General features: G+C 52.4%; 2 protein-coding genes across 2 annotated transcripts; one reads left to right on the top strand and one right to left on the bottom strand.

Annotated features, from left to right (window-relative positions):
* Positions 1-1143: 1143 nt before the first annotated feature.
* On the top strand, positions 1144-1719 carry IUM83_18361 (serine protease trypsin-like protein; the record flags this gene model as incomplete). The annotated part of the gene is made up of 1 exon (XM_067943356.1): positions 1144-1719. One exon carries the CDS (start codon positions 1144-1146, stop codon positions 1717-1719), a length of 576 nt encoding a protein of 191 aa, XP_067784889.1.
* A 2498-nt stretch (positions 1720-4217) lies between these two features.
* On the bottom strand, positions 4218-4592 carry IUM83_18360 (pleiotropic drug resistance protein ABC superfamily; the record flags this gene model as incomplete). The annotated part of the gene is made up of 1 exon (XM_067943355.1): positions 4218-4592. One exon carries the CDS (start codon positions 4590-4592, stop codon positions 4218-4220), a length of 375 nt encoding a protein of 124 aa, XP_067784888.1.
* Between the last annotated feature and the right edge of the window lie 15075 nt (positions 4593-19667).

The following is a 19667-nucleotide window of genomic DNA, read 5'->3' as shown; positions in this document are numbered from 1 at the left end:
ACTATGATGTACATGTATTACGCACTATGTACATAATATCCACAAGAACGTACTATGTACAGTACGCGTAAAATCGACAGTGTCGATCACAGCACAGGGAAGTCCATCACAACGTGGATCCCAGCTGGTGTTCGCCTTGTTGAAGTGATCTAGTTTTGATAGGTGCGTTCGATAGAAACGCTCAAGGATTTGCGGGTACATCGACATACATGTAGAGGTATACGTGTCTTTTGCAAAGAACGCTTAACCTTGTACACTTTGAGCTCCAATGCCATACTGTAGGTAGGTCACACAAAACCTAGCTTCTGTCTTTTTCTGCACGTTTCTACGCAGGTGGTTACTGTAGTTTGTAACCACCTGAGTATAGTGCTCTGCACGATCTACATATGGTGTACAATGTACCAGTACACACTATGATGTACATGTATTACGCACTATGTACATAATATCCACAAGAACGTACTATGTACAGTACGCGTAGAATCGACAGTGTCGATCACAGCACAGGGAAGTCCATCACAACGTGGATCCCAGCTGGTGTTCGCCTTGTTGAAGTGATCTAGGCGGCAAACTGGAATTTCCTGAAAAGGTGGATCTGATCAAGGCATACTTAACGTTAGTATTGACAGCAGTATCCTACCAATATATCATTGCTCTATTAGGGGGAGGGCACAATTTGGGGTAGAACGTTCACCAACTTTCCTCCATTTTTAAAAGCATAATTTTGCAACATGTACACGAGCTGGAAGTTGTTGGCAAAATGCGGTCGTTGACGGTATCCGTAGCACAGCTCGTTAATCTTCCCGATTGTGCTGCTCACCTTTGCACCGTGACCAATGACCATGATCACTGGCCATGTCCTTCACAAGAACAGCTGAATCCTGCGTTTGCGCGGAAGATCGTTCACTTTCGTTTGCCTCAGCTGCTGATCACTGGTACAAGATGAAGCTTAGCTTCGCATTGTTACTAGCCCTCGCTTTCGTCTCTACTGCTCAAGGCGATTCAAGTCACCACACCGGGCCAGCGAGTCCTTTCAGCACCACCAGTGTTGTGCCAAGCGGATCGAAGACCTATGTCGCTGGGTTGCGATCCAGTGCAGCCGGGAACAACTTCTGCAGCGCTACCCTCATCACTCCGACTCACTTGCTTGTCGGCACATACTGCTACTCGGGCAATATCCGGTGGGCTTCGATCGGCTCTCACTACGTCAACGGAACCCAAGATGGTGAGCAGATAAAAATTGTGGCAATCCAGAGCCACCCGAAGAGCTCGAGCGCGAACTTCTCAAACGATGTTGCCATTCTCACGCTGGAGAGACCGAGTAAGTTCAAGCCCGTGGCGCTTGCGTCGGCTGGTAGTTCTGATATTAAGGACGGCGAGTGGGCTGCGAAGATGGGATGGGACGACACTGCAGGAAGCGGTACAATGGCGTACGAGCTGACACTCGCAAACGTTCAACTGATGGACAATGCAAACTGCGCCAAGCAGACAAGTATCGACGACACCATGCTGTGCTCGCGAGGAGCTACCAATACGACTTCCTGCACGGGCGACTATGGAGGTCCTGTTGTTGTCGAGCACCGCAGTGGCGATGTTGTGGTGGGCATCGTAAGCTGGGGCAAGAACTGTGGTCAACCAGGGTACCCTAGTGTGTACTCACGTGTGTCAAGTGCTCGTGCATGGATCGAGTCTGTTGTCAGGGGTGTGTGCTTCCACTGAAATCACTCGTGTAACCGAAATAAAAATGTCCCGATGACCAAAAGACGAATCGAAATTCTCTGAATTCTCTGAAATTTGGGTTGCGAGTTTGCCAATTCAAATACCCTTCAACATTGCATATTGTCATAAAGACGTGTTTGTTTCCTGACGGATATAGTTACTTGCACAAAACCATAAAGTACCTGGATGTTATCTGTGTCGTCCACCTCAGTTTAGTGCGATATCTATTTGCCAATAAGCTCGTATTCTTGAAATCTATTAGCCAATCGCATAAATCAGATGTAGACGAAGATGAACCCATGCGATACCACTGCAGGCGATCCGATCGTGCAGTTCCTGGAGTCAAACAAGAGCTCCAATCACAGAGATCGTTTTGCTCGTCAAATGGCATGGAACTGAGGATAAAGGTGGCGGGTGATTCCGCCGTGGCCGCGAGTGATATAGAGTCCAGCTGCAAATTTTAGCTAGACCCAATCGCCCATGTCGAGCAGGGCCAGCGACGTCAACTCCGAGAACTACGGGGACGTGAAGCTGCAGTACGCTCTCCACCCTCATGAGCGCATTCGTGAGTGCGCGTCACATGCTGCAGATCATGACGCTCAAGCGGGCGGAGCGTACTCATCGCCGGCTCCAGACGCCCATACTGGGCGGAGACTGATGTGGGCACTCGTCACGGACATCTCCAGTTTCCAGGCAGGCATTTGCCGAGTTGCACCACGACACAGACAGGCACCTACCCGTCGAACCGAAGTCACAGATATGACGTGAGATCCCGCATCCAGGAGCGCGAGAATTAAAGGAAAGGACTACAACACAACCTACAAGGCTACAACTCCGGATCCGATACATTATTATCGAATCCACAACATCTACGAGCGCAAGACCAAGCTTTACCCACTCGAAACGTCGCGCTCAGGAATACTCACGCAAGATCTACTAGACTACTCCTAAAGGACGTTCAAGTTCACCCGCTGCGCATGTCGTGTCAACGAGAGACCCACTGACGGGTACAAAGGTGAACCACTCAGTAACCCCACGGCTAACGGAGTACCCCCTCCGTTAGTCGGTGTCTGGGCGCAGTGTGGGAGTGTGGGATCTTTACTTATTCCGTTGGATCCACTCCACCACAGAGTGTTTCATCCGGATGGAAGAGGTGTTGACACTAGGCCAATGAACGAAGAGCGAGAGAGGAAAGAGATTGGATACTTTGCTGAGGTTCGAGGCGAAGAGGTGAGTGTGATGAGATGCCCTGGTTGAAGTCGTCGTGATGGTGGTGGGTGTGAGAGAGTGCCGTAGCGACGCGGAGGCTTCGAGTGAAAGCCTTGGGAGGTCGGTTATGAAGAGGCACACGAGCACCAGCTCGTTCACGGTAGAACGATGTCCACTCCTGTGAGGTGTTAGGGAGTACCCCGTTGAACCTGATGAACTTGATGTTGACAGCGCCCACGTAGACCATTATCAGGTCCGCGTTCACCCCTTCATACGATTTGTAGTCGGATCCAATGTGCGGAATCCCGAGGTCAATAGCAAACACGAACGAAATCACGATGTGGAAGAGTGCTCCCGGCGAGAACCGAGTAGGTGCTACCGGAGATGGGAGAACGCGGGACGATGAATGTTGATCGATGCAGTCGACTTTTACGAGAAGGTTCGGCGGGGCAATGGGCGGTGACACGGCGCCTGAGTCTGATACGTCGAGGGATCGGTACTGGTCCGACGCTAGATCTGGCTCCCGTCGTTGTACAACCCGCTCCTCAAAACCTGTCACCCCAGACCCCGTCACTCAAACCCCGTCACACTGGGGTTATGATGGCGGGCCATAAATCAGGGTAAAGATCGGCCATAAGTCAGGTTGAAGATCGGTGGTGGGACGCACGACAGAATATAAATCAGGTTGAGGATCGGCAGCGGGAGACACGACAGACGTAGGGTTAGGCATGGAACAGAAGGTTTAGCTGTCAGTAGCCAGTTGCAAGGACATAGGATAGGGTAAGACTCAGTCCCGAAACTTCTCTGAACCACAAAGATGTCCCACGGTTCTTCCATGTTCAGGGGAACCAGCAAGCGCCGGCAAGTCGAGCCACCAGGAACACGTGGCCCCCCGACGCTCGCTGGATCGGGTCTCTCTCCCCCCCCCTCCAACCCCGTGCCTAACAGGAGGGCACGTTAAACTATACCGTCTACGGCACGCCCGATAACGCGCCGCCCAAGACGAAGGACAGCACTGGCCCGATAACCGCCGTGCACAAGACCGCGTAGGCCCGATAACGCCATGCAATCCCAAGGAAACGCAGGCCCGAAAACGCCGCACGCCCAAGGGATTCGACACGGCTGCGTCCGAGCAAGGTGTCCCTCCCCAACCCAGGTGCTTGACGACAAGATCTACAAGTGCCTTTTCGAAGATACGCTACTCAAAGGACCGAGAAATAGCCCGACACGACCCAGATTGGACGTGCAGGGTTTGTGCGAGGACTAACTTACAGTTTTCTGGGAGGGCGCTACTCCACAACGACACTGGTAAGATTGTAGGATGGTGTCCGCCAGTACAAAGCAAACCAGCTCATCGCCACGAACACCACCTGCACCCAATTACTAGCTACCCGCTTGTGCTTGGACTCTAATGGTGGCAGCGAAGGCGAAGACCGCGCGACACTCTCGCGATCCAAGTTTGATTCAAGCTGGCGGTACTGTTCGCTCAACCTGTACAGCGACACGAAATCCGTCTTCGACGAATTCTCGTTGCCGGTGCCGATAACCTCCAGCATCCACATCGCAGCGTTGTAGGCCTTCTCGAGTTTCGCCACAACATCAATTGACTCGTAGTAGTTGATCAGGTTCACCGCCATCTCCCACAGATCTCGGAAGAACACCATCTCACCACTGCTGTTCCTTCAGCAGCAGCTCAACCAGGTGAGGTTGAATCGATTGTTTCTATATCGAAGACAATTTCTTCGTCACAATAATTTGTAAGTAACTGTTCTTGGGATACCCAGTCTATACGCGCGTTCTCAACTAAGTAAACTGTTCACCTTGTCTGATGGTTCACGTAACGCAGTGCCAACAGTGTCGAGAACCGCACAACGGCGATCCACACTAGCAGCACTGCAGCAGTGAAGAACGCGCCAACCCTCGTAAAGCTGACCATCGCATACAATGAGAAGAATCTCACGAAGGTGGCACCATTCGTCATGGACATCGCGGTAGGATGTGAAAATCAGCAGGTTCCACTCTAGGGAGCATCGAAAAACTGGAGGCCACGGCTCTGCCGCAACCCCTGGACGGGGTCATACTTAAAGGGACAATAAGACAACGATGACGCACACAGTGTTGCACCAGCGGTGATAGTGCATTCAGATGACCCTGACCTCTAGACTGGAGGTTTATCGGCTAGACTTTCACTTATCCTGGAAAAGCGTAGGAATTCCTTCGAGCAAAGACGTTTTGCATACTATTGGTGGATGTAACGGGGTTACACGCACAAGCGGCTACAAGCCACTTGTGATTTTAACAGATAGGTTATCTGTTAAAGGTTCCAGATACTTCCTCACATTGGTGTAAGGCACACCAATGGATACATTGAAGTGGGCCGCCACAATGAGTGGTCTACACATACCCAAAGATCCTACTGGTAGAAAGCAGCATCTTTCTACCAATCAGAGACATGCATATTAGTGGGGCTCTGACAGCCAGCCGCTGTCAACCCCTTTCACAGATGTTAAACAGTTTTAGCAGATTTAGGAGGAAGATCAATTTACAAACAATACAGTTCTCATTTTACCTTAAACTAATAGCTTTGGTGTCTTTATTTGGATTAAATTATACTTGAGGACTCAAGTATATCTTTTCTAACTAAATCTAAACTCCTACGCTTCCTCATACACGTAGCGCAATGTGTAAGCTAAAGTAGTGAGACAAAGTAGGCCTACTACAGTGGAGCTACATGAACTTTCGTCCAATGAGGGGGCACTTCGAGACCACGTAGACAATCAAGACGGAGTGTAGTTCCGAAAGACAGTCCAAATACTCGATGCTTGCGCGTCAAGGATAGCATAGACAAGTTCTCCATCCCTATCCTAAATATTTTAGCAGCCTGCTGTTCACTCATGTTTAACCTAATTTCACGGCCTACTGCTGATGCAAATTCAGCAATGCGTTTTACTAGATTTATCCAGTCCGAGAATGCTTTTCCATTTCATTGCGAAGAAGGTCATGCGTGCGAACTCGCTTTAACGGTAACCTCTTGCCTTGTCGCCAAACCACGACAACTGCCAAGCCCACCCGGGAATGAGCTGACTCGTTGAGGCTGGAGCTGAGCTGCACTTGGAACCCGGGTCGGATTTGGAGGCGGGCGAGCCCGAGTCGGGCTTGGAGGCTGGATGAGTGCAGAGGCAGGATCTTCTTAGCTAGCTTGCTTGGTCGGCAGATCTTCACGGTGTTGGAGGGTTCGAGGACTTGGCGGCAGGAATTATTTGTATCTATCCTAGGGAGTCGAACTTCTTGGCTTCGAAACAGGGACTATTCGATACTCTTTGCGAGTGTACACATATTCACTTATCATCCAAATTCGTAGGAAAATACTACTGCGGCGAAGGAAAGAAATTTTATTGGCCAAAATTAACCTAGACGTTGCCGTTTATACTCTGGTGTTGATGGTGAACAAGTCCGAACTTGCTGTTACCGCGCTTTCCTCACAAACCGAAGGATAGTAGTGACTGACGACTCTGCTACACGCCTTTTTCTCTTTGAAGGTGGCAGTTGAAGATAGTCCATTCCTACACGAAAAACTACGGCTGCCTATTGCTTATACATACTCCGTGGAATAGCCAATCCAGCCGATACGACCGGTGCTTGAATAATGCTGTACCAATGGCACTGCCAGTGGAGCCGCAAGGAGGCTCGGGATCAGACGCTCAGACACCGGTCAACGGTATGTCGGAGGCGAAAACAGCAGTGGCGATCACCAGCAGCACAGTAGCAAGCATGATGGCAACGGAGAGCATGCGGGAGCGCGTGTGCGGCAGGTGTGCGGCGCAGCAACAACGGGGGCGTGGTGGTGCCGGTAGGAGCAGTGCAAAACGAGGTCCTACCGCTGTAAACCCTTCAAACCTTAGCTATGTGAAGCGGCTGAGGTCGATCTGGCCGCATCTGTCGAAAAAATGGCGTGCTTCACTGTTTTTGATGCTGATAATCCAACGCGATATGATTTGAAGATTTCAAGCGTGCTGAGTTCTCGTTGAAATGCATGCACCGCGTACATCTTGGGCGGTAATGTTTTTACGTGCGTTGGAGGCAATCGCCTCGTCAACAGCTAAGATGCCGCTCTGCTCATCCGCTGCGACCACCAAAATGCGGACTGCCGCAGTCTCCTTAGCTCTTGTAGCAACAGCTAGAGTGGAAGTGCTGTCAACGCCCAAGGTGCATTTCATCCCTTTGCTACAAGGCCTCGGCTTGTCAGTCATTCGGGACATACCACCGGCGTTATTGAGCACGGGGGTACAATCCGTGGGCTTTGAGCTCGGAGTGGTGATGGCATTGACGTCCTTAGCAGTAGTCAAGGCGGCGGCTACACCACACGAAGTGGTAGTTGTGGCGGTGTTGAGGGAGCACATATTAGTCGTTGAGTGACAGGTGACTGCTGCGGACACGGAGGCGTCCGTTGAGACCGTTGCCGCGACCTGGGAGCGCTTAGGAGCGATGTTGGTGTGAGCGGTGACTATTGAGTCGGTAGAGAGGCCGATCTGCATGCTGCAAGTGCGGATCGTGGGAGAAGTGCGCGAAGTTGGTTTGACGTTTATCATGGCGGAGGTGCATGCGTATAGGCGAGTTACTGTCGACTATTTACCGCTGGATTTTACTCCAACGAAACATACACCACTCAATCTTCAAATGGCAGAAATGCAAACTTCAAGTAATTCGCCTACTCCTCATTTATGGCAGCAAAATTTCTACGATCCAATACAAAGAGGTAGACACTGGCAACGAAGCAATGGCGATCGGTATGGACGCTTTCTTTTTTCTAATTTGTTGCCAATAATTGGGTCAATTTTATATTGTATTGGAGTCAGTGCAGTTCACTTGACCGGGCGTAGAACTAAGTTACCCACGCCAGCGCCGACGGCGCCTTCTCTAGCAGCTCTTGCTGTCCGCGGAACTCTGTCACCAGCTTATGGGCCTGAGTTACCCACGTAGTAGGTGCCGTCTGGCACCCCCGCACCCGGAACCTGGTCGGTCCGGTCACCTTCGGAGTCGCTGTCAGTCTCGACGAGCCCAATGAACATTTTGGACGCTGCTTCGCCCTGGCGGCCCTCGCGGGCTCCCCAGCTTCTGCCAGAGGTGGGAACATGACTCACCAAAGCTCTGTCAGAACGCGGGGGACGGCTTTCTTCAATGACCTAGCCGCGCCAATCGATCCAAGGCTCGTGTTTCTCTAACCACGGCATGCTAAGGACCAAGAACGGCTCCTTGCTGTCAAAGTCTTCGAACTTGACAACCAGGTCCATGTGGACCTGAGGTACTTCTACCACCGTACCGTCGGCTGGCCTTACGGAGACGGGCCCGTTGCATTTACTGCCACGTAGAGCATCGGCATACCTGCCACGGTTGCGCGCGACTGTCTAGCCGTGCGCAAAATGCTGTGGTGCCCCAGAATCGATCAAGATTCTAAAGTGATGATCGTATTCCGGTACACTCGCGTGCACCAAGACCAACCCACCGATGCCCTTCTCCGCTTCTAGACTGCATAAACGCTCAGGGGCTATGTCCCCATGGCGCGCGCCACCCGCACGCTCCTCGTGGAGACTCCCCGGAAGGGCGCCCCGCCCCTATTGGTGTCCTGCGTTCCCCTGGTCCCTGGGCCGTGGCTTCTGCCAGCGACCCTTAGACCCAAAGGGTTTCGAATAGCAACTCTTCTTTTGTCTTCCGCAAGACAGGCACGTTTCATGTGCCCTAGCTTGCCACAGCCGACGCAGTGAATGTCGTTCTCCTCGGCCATTCCCAAATCCATGGGAACTGGCCCATTGGAGTCCCATTGCCGGAACCACCATTCGGCATACCACCCGGCACAGGGTTGCTTTGCCATACCGTAGCGGTGGAACGAGCCTGTTTGTAGCTGTACCCCTCCTGGAGGGTGATCTGTATCCCTCCTCCATGGTGTTTGCTTGTACCCTGAACATTGGGCTGGGCCAACACGCAGACCGTCCATGAACACGGTCACCTTGATGTGTTCGGGCAGGGGCGTTCCCGCCAGCGAGGCTGTGAGTACTCTCTTCTCTTCTATGTACTCGTGCAGCTCGCACCTTCCTTGTTTGCAGGCGAGGAAGCACGAGCGCTGGCGATATTCATAGTTCGCCGGAAGGAACGTGGCCCGCAGCTGCTCACAGAGCTGGGACCATGATGTAAAGAATCCTGGCGTTGTCGTTGCGCGTATACGCCCAACGCTTAGCGCGATCACTGAGGTTGGAAAGCGCAAAAGCGACACGGAGTCGCTCGTCCGAGACGAGAGCCGGGTCCATCGCGAGCTCGACCTCTCGAACCCAGAAGTGGAGGTTCTCACCCTCCTTCCCTTTATAGGGGTGAACCTTCAGCCTCAACGGCTTCGGTTGCACCGGCTTCGGCGCGGCTGTGGAAGCCTGCAGCCCCTGAACATGGGCAATGAGCCCTTGCTCGTAGGTGTTGAATGCGCTGATGCGCTCGACCTGCTCAGCCTGCGGCGCTGCCGCTAAGCTACGCAGAGCATCTATTTCAAATATGCCTGCCATCTTCCGAACTGACTCGAACTGTGAGTCGTTCAAGTGAGGAAATTCACTTCTGTCCATCTTGACTCACTCGTTGATACCACAGAGGATTCAGGTAGTCGAATCAACCCGCATAGATGTAGGATTGACTACAAGTGCCACCAAGTGTGACGGGGCCACACGAGCACCTTACACAGAGGAAGTGCTAACGAGAGTATACAAACTCTCAGTGAACGGCAGTTCACGTGTCCCTGGCCTAAGGGGACTGATTGATCAAAAGTACGGTAGATCTAAGACTCAGTGTATTTATAGGTTAGTACAGATTTGGCCTGCATGCAAATCCGAAGTTACCTATAGTTTATCCTATATAAAATGTATCGGTTGGTTGTTGGGTGACTACTCAGGGGAGTGACCTTTTGTAGCCATCCCCGAATAGTGCCAGGGTCGCTATTCCATGTAACCCCGTTACAGGCACCCTTGTTACCATTAGTTGAAAAGACTAATATGCATTCTATATGTTAAGATTTAGCTGGCAAAGTTCAAAAGCTGGAAAGCGTTCTGCAGCTTTCCTACTCAAGGGTTTCAGCTGTCTGATTCAGAAGGAGCGAATTGTAAACCTCGTTGTCTTGCAGTAGTGCTTTGAAAAGAGTAGTTATTGGGCTGTCGTGCGTCCTGTCCGAGGTGTCTGAACGTGTATTCTATCTTGCGCACCGATTCCTGTTGCTCGTTTACCATGGAAACAATCTATTCGATTCTGTGGATCATGTGCACCCGATCTACTTTGTACTTTTCTAATAATTTCTTCTTGATCACAGCTTTTAGAGGTCGGTTGGCGTAAAAATCGCGGATCTGCATTATTGATGTCAAATCAGCGGTAATAATTCATACACGGGTCCTTTCGCTCCCAAATAATCGATCACTTCCTGGCACGTGTGGGTTGGAGCGGCATCCGATGTAAGATCAATATTTTGTTTTGGAAAATAGTGACTGGGAAGTTGACATACTTTTTTTTGCCGAATGCTGTAGTAATGCTATTTTGGGCTTCTAACATTAGGTAGGTAAAACGACAATGCACCAAACATTATGTTAGCCATCGATTGGAAACTGTTTTCTTTGTGTTTAGAGATAGCTATCAAGCCACACGAAATGCTCGAAAATCTAGTTTGGGCATTCTGTAACGGGGTTACACGTACAAGTGGCTGCAAGCCACTTGTGAATTTAACAGATAGGTTATCTGTTAAACGTTTTGGATACTTCCTCACATGGGTGTAAGACACACCGATGGATACATTGAAGTGGACCACCACAGTGAGTTGTCCACACATACCCAAAGATCCTATTGGTAGAAAGCAGCATCTTTCTACCAATCAGAGACATGCATATTAGCGGGGCTCTGACAGCCAGCCGCTGCCAACCCTTTCATAGATGATAAACAGTTTTTAGCAGATTTTAGAGGAAGATCAATTTACAAACAATACAGTTCTCATTTTACCTAATCTAAGTCACTCGGAATCCTTTTGTTACTTAACTTATATTTGTGTATTCAAATATAATTAACCTAAGTAATTACTAAGTACTTACGCTTCCTCATACACGTTGCGCAACGTGTAAGCTAAAGTAGTGAGTCAAGTTAGACCTACTACACCTGGTAGCACTTCGTAGTCCGTCCAACGACCGACTGCTTGACGTTCGTACGCGGCGTACGAACGCGGAGCCGAGAACCACATGAGCACGGAGGTGCCCATGGAGAGCTCCAACACGCCTGCAACACATGTTGCACGCGCTGACTGCCCCACCTGTCTGACCCAGAGTGGAGGCCTCCAACGACTGTCAACAGTCATTGGAGAAGCGGCGATAGCTACAATGCTGCGTACGCTATCGCCGACGGAGCAACATGGTGTTGCTCTGGGGTTCATCATGAAGGAGCAGCGTGATGCTGCTTCCTCAGTGACGGCGTCGTCAGGGACGACACCGCGTGCTCAACCATTAAAGTTGAGCGTAAGCAATTATGTGGGAAGAGAGGGCGAGCCTCTCCTCCGATAGCTTGTCGAACTCGACACAGCCATAGCGGCTCGACGCATCGTCGACCCGCTGTCGAAGGTCGCGTTCGCCATGTCCTGCCTTGGCGGACGCGCAAGGAGTTGGGCGTATGGACGCCGACTCTCCGATCCTACGTGCTTCAGCACGTACGAAGTGTTCAAAGAGGAGCTCAAACAAGCGTTTGAGCCCCCGCAAAAAGAGTTTTGGTCGACGGCAGTGTTCCTCAACCTTCAGCAGGGTAAGCATGACGTCCATGCTTACGCGCAGCGTGCACGGTACTTGGTCTCGAACATCGTGACTAATCCAATTGGCGAGGCGACTAAGGTCGTCACGTTCATGAAGGGACTTAGAGATGGGCCCGTGAAGACCTATCTCTTCCGAGCGTACCCGAGTACTCTCGAAGCTGCAATCACCCTTGCCATGCAAGAAGAGTTTAGCCTGCGGCAGGCTAAACTCCATGTAAACGTACCGAGGCCGCAACCGCGCCCGGTAGCGAGGACGGGAGGTCCGGAGCCAATGGACCTCTCGAGCGCAACAACTGCTGGTTACCAGCAGCAGGGAGGTAACGTGCGATGCTTCCGTTGCGGAAGGATCGGTCACTTTGCATGGGAGTGCACAGCTCCCATGCCCCTGGAGGTGGTTGCTGTGACGATGCTAGGCATCGCCGCGGACCAACAAAAACGCGAACATCCAGTAGGCGCGGGGCGCCCTACTGGTAATGCAGTCACGCATGCCGACATTGGGCACGCGACACTGAGGACTGCAGCCCTCAGTGAGACTAGCTCTCGCTGCAAGAAACAAGATGACAGGCCGAACCTAGTCATCTTGAAGATTTACTCGAAGAGAGCGAGTGACTCTCTTCGAGCATTGGTAGACTCAGGCGCGTCGAACAACTTTGTTCGACTACGAAGCCTGTCGAGACTTGACTTCGAGGAGGTAGATACACCTCGAAGTGTTCTGGGGGTACGACTGGCAACAGGTGCCATCGTGAAGACCGAGAAGCGCGTCGTGAATGCGCGCTTCTCGTACAAACAACGAGTGTTTGTAGAACACTTTATCGTCCTGGACCTGGACGATAAGTTCGACGTAATGGGCATGCCGTGGCTTGCACGGCATGATCGGGTGATAGACTGGAAGAAGCGCACGCTCGTGCGCTTCGGCTGCGACAGCGGAACAGAGAGCGATGGCCCTGTTACCGCAGCGCACGCACCAGCAGGTGCGCGCGGCACACCAGTCGAGACAGCGCTTAATGCTGCTGTACCGGAGTGCCCAGGAAGTGCGCGAGGGCGCGCACAAGTGAGACCAACGTCGGCAATGCTGCCGACGTCAGAAAAAAAAGATGTACTGGTTCCGGGAACCAATACCCACGTTCAAGTGTGTAAGGGACAGTCCCTGACCGACCCGAAGACGTCAGGTCGACAATGACGCGTCGGCTCCGGGAGCCAACGCACCCTCGCTCATGAGGGGCTCCGCCAATGATTGGCGTCGAGGTGACGAAGGCGTGTCAACTCCGGGAGTTGACGCTGCAAACAGTGCGGGCGGTTGCAAACGTACTGCACTGACGCAATTTGCATGCTGTCGTGCAGCCGGGCTGCACGACGAAGCGCCATGCGATCAAGCCGGGCTTGATATCGCGCGCCCGCAGACAGGGTCTGCCGGCGAAGGAACACATTACCGTGCAGCCGGGCTGCACGAAGGAAAAAGCGGTCAAGCCGGGCTTGATACCGCGCGCCCGCGGACAGGGTCCGCCGGCGAACGACTGTCCACGGCCGGGCCTGGACAAGAAGAACAACTGTGCGGAGCCGGGCTCCGCACAACAAGAAGACGGCGCAAGCGGAAAACGCTGCGCAAGTCTCGGTCCGGGACCGAGACGCAACAAGAGCAGTCTGCTGGGCAGACTGCGGCGGTGACGCCGAATGTCAAGACGCTAAGCGTCTTGACGCGCACCGATACTGGATTCCAGTATCGTGACATGGAACTCGCTAGTCCTCCGACGACGGCGTCGGAGTTGACTTCGCTTCCAGCCATGAGCTGGAAGCGCTTCACACGCGACTTGCACGATGGACGCATCGAGCAAGTCTGCGTTCTTTCGAACTGCGAAAGAACGGAGAGCGAGAGCGAAGAGCTGAGGCAGCTCTTCATGGGAAGTACCACTGAGAGCGAAGACGCTCTCAGTGCGAAGACGAAGCGAGAGCGCTTCGAGGAACAAGGTTGGGACTCGCTGAAGTCGAGTCCCTATTACGAATTGCTGAGGGAGTACAAAGACGTACTCCCGGAAGAGATTCCTGCGGAGCTTCCGCAGGATAAGGGCATTCAGCACGAGATTGATCTCGTGCCGGGCACAAAGTACTGTGTCACGCGGCAGTGGCCACTGCCGCGAGAGCAAGTGAAAGCGATCGACGACTTCTTTGAAAGTCGTCGTAAAATAGGACAAGTGCGGGAATCAAAGTCCCCGCACAGTGCTCCGACGTTCTGTGTCAAGAAGCCACAGGGCGGATGGCGCATCGTTCATGCCTACAACAAGCTGAACGATGCGACGGTACCGGCGCAGACGCCGATACCACGAAAAGATGTCATCATCGATGCGATGGCCGGGAGCACCGTTTACAGTGCTCTCGACTTGCGAGATGGATTTTATCAAATCCTAATGCGTGAGAGCGATATCCCTCTCACGGCAGTGAGCACGCCAAGCGGCATGCTCTGGGAATGGCTAGTAATGCCACAGGGGCTTAAGAACGCCCCTGCGACTTTCAACAGGTGCGTGACACACTTGTTGCGCTCGGTGCGCGACTTCGCACCGAGCTACTTCGATGATGTATTCATCCACAGCCGGGCTGTGGACGGGAAGACCGACGTAGAGATGCACAGGGTGCATCTCCGGAAGCTACTTGAGCTTATGCGAAAGCATAAGCTCTACGCGAACCTGAAGAAGTGTATCTTCGGGGCGAGCGAGATACCCGTCCTCGGGTGTCTCGTAGGGAAGAATGGTGTTCGCCCTGACCCCGAAAAGGTCAGAGTGGTTAACGAATGGCCAACGCCTTCAAGTGTCAAGGAACTGAGGCAGTTCCTTGGCTTGGCCACGTACTTGTGCAAGTACGTGGAGGATTATGCGGGCAAGATCCGCCCGCTATCACAGCTTCTTAAGAAAGAAGCTGTGTGGAATTGGACACCCGATTGCCAAAAGGCATTCGATGCAGTCAAGCGGGGCTTGACTGAGGCGCCGATCTTGGCAGTGGCTGACCAAGATCGCCCATTTCACGTAGTGTGTGACGCATCCGACTTCCCGATCGGATGCGCGTTGATGCAGCACGATCACGAAGGCCGTGATCGTGTCGTCTACTACCAATCGCGTCAGCTGAAGCCAGCTGAGCGCAACTATCCGGTACATGACAAGGAACTCCTTGCCATGAAGTATGCACTCGCAAAGTTCCGAGTGTATTTGCTTGGAAGTAGACCATTTGTAATCTACACCGACCATGCTTCACTGCGTACCGCAGTGAAGTCACCACACATTTCACAAAGAATGGCGAGATGGCTCTCATTCTTTGCGGAGTATAACTTCCGGGTCGAATACAAACCCGGAAGACTGAACGTGGTGGCCGACGCGTTATCACGTCGGCCGGACTATGCAGAAGCTGCCGACGTCAATGTCATTGCCATCATGCGATCGAGCAAACCCACATCGTCTCTGCTGGACGATGTGAAGGCCGCGTACGCGCACGACGCGGTCACGAAGCTCTTGCTGGCCTATGGCACAGCGCCTTCTGATAAGGCTCGTCAGAAACTGCCCAAGCACCTTCGAGCGCGTGCACACCGCTTTCGTGTGCACGACGGACTACTGCTTTACAATGCAGTCGACGACAACGCGGATCGCGTTGTCGTGCCGAATGATCATGACCTGCGACTCAGGATCATGTACGAATATCATGATGCCCCGACTGCGGGACATCTCGGAGGTGAGAAGACTTACGTCCTTCTCACACGCGACTTCTACTGGCACCACCAGTATAAGTGGGTGCGCAAGTAATCCGTGCTTGCGAGGTATGCCAACGCGTAAAGCCTGCGCGAATGGCGCAGGCTCCATTGCAATCACTACCGACTCCGCAGGAGTGTTGGAAGTCCATGTCATTGGACTTCATCTTTGGTCTTCCCCCAGACAGCGGAGGGAATACCGGTATTGTGGTCTTCGTCGACCGTTTCAGCAAGATGGTACATCTTGCTGCGGTGCCGGCAGAGGCGACCGCAAAGCAGACGGCCCGTCTGTTCGTCGACATGGTGTTCAAACACCATGGCATGCCGACCGACATCGTGTCGGACAGAGACCCGCGCTTCACAGCGCGCCTGTGGCAAGAAGTGTTTACACTTCTTGGGAGCCTGCTTTCCATGTCGACTGCGGATCATCCGCAGACGGACGGTCAAACCGAGCGCGTGAATCGCGTGCTCGTCGACATTCTGAAGAGCTACGCTCACTCGTTCCAATACTGGAGCGAGTGTTTATCGAAGGCAGAGTTTGCCATCAATAACTCAGTGCATGCCTCGACCGGGCATACACCGTTCTACGTGAATGCCATGCGGCATCCACGCCTACCGAGTTTACTCGGAATGATGGCTCCCACTTTAAGTGGGGGAGGATCTACGACTGCAATACAGCAGCCGCAGAAAACCGCTGACACTTGCACTATGTCAGCTGCAACAGCGAACAAACCACATGGGTCTGCGCAGGGCGCAGACTCCTCCAACAACAAGGACAAAGACCACGGGTCTGCGCAAGGCGCAGACACCGCAAAGAACCACGCAGAGGCCAGGCCTCTAGCGGAAAGCGAGCTGAATGACTTCAGCTCGGATGCAATCAGTTTCATCACCAAAAGACAAGCCGTAATTCGGTTTGTCCAAGACACAATGGCAGCTTCTGTTGATCAACAGAAGCTGAACGCAGACAATGCGGGCAGAGGCAACAAAAATGAAGTCAAAGTTGGTTCATTAGTTTTGTTAGCTACACAAAACCTGCCTAGACATGCAGTTTCGGATTTCGGAGCAAGCAAGCTTGCTCCGCGCTTCATCGGGCCGTTCACTGTGTTGGCACGGCAACGCATACACGCTAGACATACCGTCTAGCATGCGCCTCCATCCGACCTTCTACGTCGGACGGCTGAAGCCATACCTGCAGCACGAGCCATCTAGCTCGGCTGACCCGAAGCCTCGGCAGGGGCCGAGGCAGAAGCGGAGGACTTGGCCTCGGCGACGAGCAACCTCTCCTCCAGCGCGTCGGCGCGCTGGAGCAACCCCTTCATCTGGGTCCCCAGCTCGACCTGGATGTTCGAGGCGGTCTGCGAGACCGCCGCAACTTGGGCCTTCTGGTTCGCCCGCTCCTGTTTTAGGGCGGCGAACTCAGCGCCCTGCAGACGCTCCACGACGGTCACCAGGTCGTGGAGAGGCGCATACTGATCAGCCCGGGGCTGATCATACCCGGGGCGTGTTCCCACCCCCGCCACCGCCGATCCGTGACGCCCGCGGCTCAACCCGCTGGATTGTTGAGCGGATTGTTGACCACAGTATCCCGAAAACGAACCCTCAAGGGGCTCGTTTTCGTATTCGTTGGAGAGGATTTCCTCCCCATCGAGATACATGGGAGCCGCGGAACGTCTTGCTGGAGGACGTTCCGGAAATGGTGAGGGCGTACGAGGAGCAGTACGCGCTGGCACAGCGGAAGTAACACGAGCGCTGCGATCATCGCTAGCGCCCGAACCCTCACGTGCTAAGAACTTAGCATCGAGCTGTTTGAGACTCTCGGGCACACGGAACGACGTATACCCGTTCAGGTCGCGGTCGCTCAAGCGGACCGCGCCCGGGAAGCACTTCGTGCACTGAAAGCCCTCGGGCACAGCGCACGGCACATTAGCCTCCTCCCCAGCAACATGAAGTTGCTCCAGCTTTCCACGCTTCGAGTACGTCTCGAAGCGATCACGCGCTTGCTTAATCCGATCACGGAAAGCACTCGGCCTTTTGTTGAAGTTATCAACAAAGGCGTTCCAACTTTGACAAAGTGCCTGCCACTCGGGCACTTTGCTGCGAGAAGAGGTCTTCTTGCTTTGAAACCATCGGAGCTCATGGAAGAGTACGATGTAGTAATCGCGCCTTTGATGCGTTTCCGTATCAAAGTGCAGCTCGGCAGCCACAGCGTCATCTTTGATGGCGCTGCATACGTACAGCGGCACCTCATTCGGAGGTACCGAGTTCCCATACCGGTCCGCAATCTCGGACGCGGACGGCATCCACGGATCGCGCGCTGCAGGCGCAGCGCGCGGAGAGCCTTAAGCATTGACATCACGCGCTGTAGCAACAGCGCGCGGAGTACTGAGATCCCCAGCGGAAGCGAGTGGGGTATCGCTCTCAGTTCGCGAACGCTTCGAACTCGAAGCGTCCGATTCGTCCCCTTCACGCGGGCGAACGTTCTTGGCGTGAGGGTCGAGCGATTCGCTCGACACTGAGTCTTTACGCTTTGAGGGCGAGTCCTCCTCGCCCTCCATGTCTTCATCGTCGTCGTCGAAGTCGACGACGTCGCCGTACTTCGCCTTCTGGCGTTCGAAGTAGTCGTCGATGGAGAGATGACTCCCCACCGACTTTGTGGACTTCTTCTGAGGCGCGCTCATCGTTGAATGAGCGCGGGTTTCTTCTCCAAACGCGGAGAATTGACGAATGGTCAATTCAAAAGATTAACGTGCGGAGACCCCGCGCGTCTAACCTTAAAGGGGGGATGGTGTAACGGGGTTACACGTACAAGTGGCTGCAAGCCACTTGTGAATTTAACAGATAGGTTATCTGTTAAACGTTTTGGATACTTCCTCACATGGGTGTAAGACACACCGATGGATACATTGAAGTGGACCACCACAGTGAGTTGTCCACACATACCCAAAGATCCTATTGGTAGAAAGCAGCATCTTTCTACCAATCAGAGACATGCATATTAGCGGGGCTCTGACAGCCAGCCGCTGCCAACCCTTTCATAGATGATAAACAGTTTTTAGCAGATTTTAGAGGAAGATCAATTTACAAACAATACAGTTCTCATTTTACCTAATCTAAGTCACTCGGAATCCTTTTGTTACTTAACTTATATTTGTGTATTCAAATATAATTAACCTAAGTAATTACTAAGTACTTACGCTTCCTCATACACGTTGCGCAACGTGTAAGCTAAAGTAGTGAGTCAAGTTAGACCTACTACACATTCTGTTGTTTCGCATTCTTTCTGAGGTACGGTAATAACAAATATATTAACTACTGATTATTTATTGTGTCGCACTATGTTTTTTCGACCTCTGCCGAAGAGTAAGCCCGAATACGGCATGATAAAAGCTTATCCCTTGTATTTTGCTGCAACGAAGTGTGGGAGGCTGCCTGTGAATCAAGTGAAAAGGCTTTTCGCCACGAACAAACCTAAAGTTGTGCTGAAAACCGCTGCCACAGCGACGTATTGAGAGACGACACATCGATGAAGCGATACATTAGGCTGAGGTAGTGTGCGTGCAATCAGCCCACACATTACCCGTTTGAGCTGCTCGTTTCGGTAAGACTACCAGCACGTCTATCGCCGATCAACCTTGATAGTGATGAGATCAGGACAGTTTTCCTCCGCCTGGGGTTCCCTGAATCTTTTGATGACGACGTTCAATTCGCAGTTAGGTATGTATGGATACCTCAGCCTTACGTTCGATAAAATCTCGCTTAGCAGCACAACGAACGACTAGTCTACCTCCCTGTTAATCGACTTCATTCTTCTTCAAGAGGTCAGGGTTACACGCAGACGTAGAAAATAGATGTTGCGAAATATACGAAGGTGGTAATGGCTTGACAGCTATCACGGGGGAATCCCTCTAGTACGCTCCAGCAGAGCTAGCACCAAAATATTGAGCCTTCTCTTGAAAATTGCGATCTCAACTCCTGGATCCCTCAGTAAAGTGATATAAGATGTACCATTGCTGTAGCAATACGATATAAATTGATGTACATTTACTACTAGTATTATTGTTGTTGTTTGTCGCTCTCCATCGAAATGAAGAAGTGAATATACTAGAGCTGTTAGCCTCGCTAAACCCTGTCGCTCTACCTCTTTTCGCTAGAGAAATTACTAACTCCTTCGTCGGTTGGCAACGACCGTCGTTTGTGCACTAT

Source organism: Phytophthora cinnamomi (genome assembly GCF_018691715.1).
Source record: "Phytophthora cinnamomi strain GKB4 chromosome Unknown Contig84, whole genome shotgun sequence".
NCBI classification, from domain to species: Eukaryota; Oomycota; class Peronosporomycetes; order Peronosporales; family Peronosporaceae; genus Phytophthora; species Phytophthora cinnamomi.
The sequence above is the reverse complement of the archived record's forward strand: the minus strand, read 5'-3'. Positions and strand labels throughout refer to the sequence as shown.